Source organism: Merops nubicus, unplaced genomic scaffold, assembly GCF_000691845.1.
Source record: "Merops nubicus isolate BGI_N331 unplaced genomic scaffold, ASM69184v1 scaffold6195, whole genome shotgun sequence".
Lineage (NCBI taxonomy): Eukaryota > Metazoa > Chordata > Aves > Coraciiformes > Meropidae > Merops > Merops nubicus.
The window spans coordinates 20,257-22,479 of record NW_008608860.1 but is presented as its reverse complement, the minus strand read 5'-3'; the positions used below and the strand labels follow the sequence as shown (position 1 = coordinate 22,479).

Sequence of the window (2,223 nt, the reverse complement as noted above, 5' to 3'; positions counted from 1 at the left end):
CCAGTTGAACACCAAGTGAACGTAGGCTCTCCAACTGCGTATGGCCGTGAGGAACAGATGCTGGCAGATGCCCTTTGAAAGAGAGGACAGTTTTCTTACCTCTTTAAAAATATTTTTCCATGCAGCTGATGTACATTTAGTGTAGTTCTGCTTGAACTTGAGGCAGCTATCCATGTGTGTAGCCTTGTGTAGGCTTCCAGTTGTACTAAAGTAGGTTTGCCCTCAGATTCTGCAATTTAGATACGTTGTGGAGATCCACTTCACATTCCCCTGTTTTGTAAGCATCTAGTGGGTTTTAGCCCCTCGGAGCTTTTGATGATTAGCTGGCTGTTACCAGACAGGTTTCTGGGACTGTTTTTCAAACAAGCAGAGGGCTAGCTTGAGACAAGTAAGGGGGCAGGGTAATGCTACAGGTGCCTGCTGCTCTCAGCTCCTGCCCTGTCACACTGGCCAGACGGTGCCTGCTTGTGGTCTCTACTTTTTTTTCTGGGTTGAAGTGTCCAGGAGACAACTGAAGCCCCCAGGACATTAACTGAACATCGTTTGACTGACTTGTGCTGGAGGGTGTTGTCCCACTTCTTGGGAGCAAAGACTAAGCTGAGAAGTGGCTGGGAAGAGTGTCAGTCTTGGTTAAGCAGCTAGAGTAGATGAATTGCTGATCTTTTCTGGGAGTAGGGCAGGTTTCTTTGAAAGATTCCCCCCAACCTGCTTAGCATTTCTGCTTGGGAGGCAGGGTGGTGCTGCTGGTGGCAGTGACAGACAGAGCTGACATGTTAGGGGATAATCTGCAAGTAGAGTCAAGTACTTGAAGAGTTTTCAGGATTTTATTGATGAATGAAGGAGCTGAAATCTGCAGAGACTGTTCTTCTAAAGGTATTCTGGCATAGCTCTTGATAGACTAGAACTTGTCTAGCTGGTTTTTGAACATCCAGAAATTTGCAGCATCCACAACAAATCATGAAAAGGAATTCCATAAGCTTCCATCTGTTCTATTAAGAACTTGCTTTTTCACTTGTTTTGAACTTGACAGATCAGTGGCTTCTTCTTGTGTTGGAAGGCGATGTGATTCGTTGTTCCCTGTTTGGCTTTGTCGTGATTCTGCAGACCTCTGCTGTGTCCTTTTCTCAGTCCTTTTTCTTTCCTCCTGCAGAAACCCAGCTGTGCTGGTGATTGCTTGTGTGGGAGCCACTCTGGTGTGTGGTGTGAACCTTCTCTGTACTTAAAAGTGCAGAGTACCAGTGATCTTACTGTATCATTTTTCAGTGGATACATTGGAGGGGAAGCAAAGCTCCGTGCCCTGTTGAGGAGTGATGCACTATGGGTTTGCACAGTTAAAAAGTTGAGACAAAGAATATTATTTTTTTTCTAACAACTTCTGGTGTCCAGGTCTGATTTGTTCACTGTTGATGAGTTTTTCAAATAATGCATTTTTGCAAATAGTATAAAAACTTTTTGTTGTGTGTGTGTGTGACTGTTTCAGGAAATGTTTCAAACAACATCAGAAGACTTTTTTCCAAAGATGGAAAGCTCAGTGGAAGAGATGGACACTTCTGATACCCAGTGGGGCTGGTTTTATTTGGCCGAGTGTGGTAAATGGCATATGTTTCAGGTAAATGCCTCTAAAGCTGTATTAGCTGTGATGGATTCTGTACATCAAACTGCCTATTCCTGAATTTGTCTAATTGTGCTTTTTCATTTATTTTGAAGACTGATTCAAACAGTCATTGCTCTGTTAGCAGTGAAGACATTGAAAGGAGCTTCCGAGCAAACCCACAAGGCTCTGTTTCTTTCACCACTGCAAAGTTCAACTACACACTGGACTTCTCAGGTATGGTGTATCTTTGTAGGTTTAAGTAATGGAAGGTGCTGGATACACCAGTTAATTTTTGTCTTTCAGCAAATTTTTGTCCTTGTATCGCGCGCAGAAACTGGTGATTGGAGATGCCTTCTGTGCTGGCAGGCACCTCGTGTTGGGAAGCAGCTGCCCTCTTGTATTTTCTAGTGTAGTTTATTAATAAAGTAGCAGGTCTTGTTTAGTAGCCCTGCGTGGTGTTCCTGCTCCTCACCTCAGCTGTAGTGGTACGTAGCATGCATCTGTGGGATTGGGAAGTTTGAACCTTTTTTCTTTAACAGCCAACTGCTGGCAAGCTTTTAAAACCTCTTCTGTTCAGGGTCTGTGTAAGAAGCATGGAGATAAGGGAAGTTTACTGCAGAATACTGGCA

At 43.8% G+C, this 2,223-nt stretch overlaps 1 protein-coding gene across 1 annotated transcript in view; it reads left to right on the top strand.

Moving 5' to 3' along the window:
• The first annotated feature begins 1,483 nt into the window (after positions 1–1,483).
• PARP11 (poly (ADP-ribose) polymerase family, member 11) overlaps positions 1,484–2,223 on the top strand; it is a 6,233-nt gene continuing 5,493 nt past the window's right edge. The window contains exons 1-2 of the mRNA XM_008940380.1: positions 1,484–1,609; positions 1,708–1,828. Coding sequence (XP_008938628.1) covers positions 1,484–1,609; positions 1,708–1,828 — 247 coding nt within the window. The remainder of the gene's footprint in view (positions 1,610–1,707; positions 1,829–2,223) is intronic.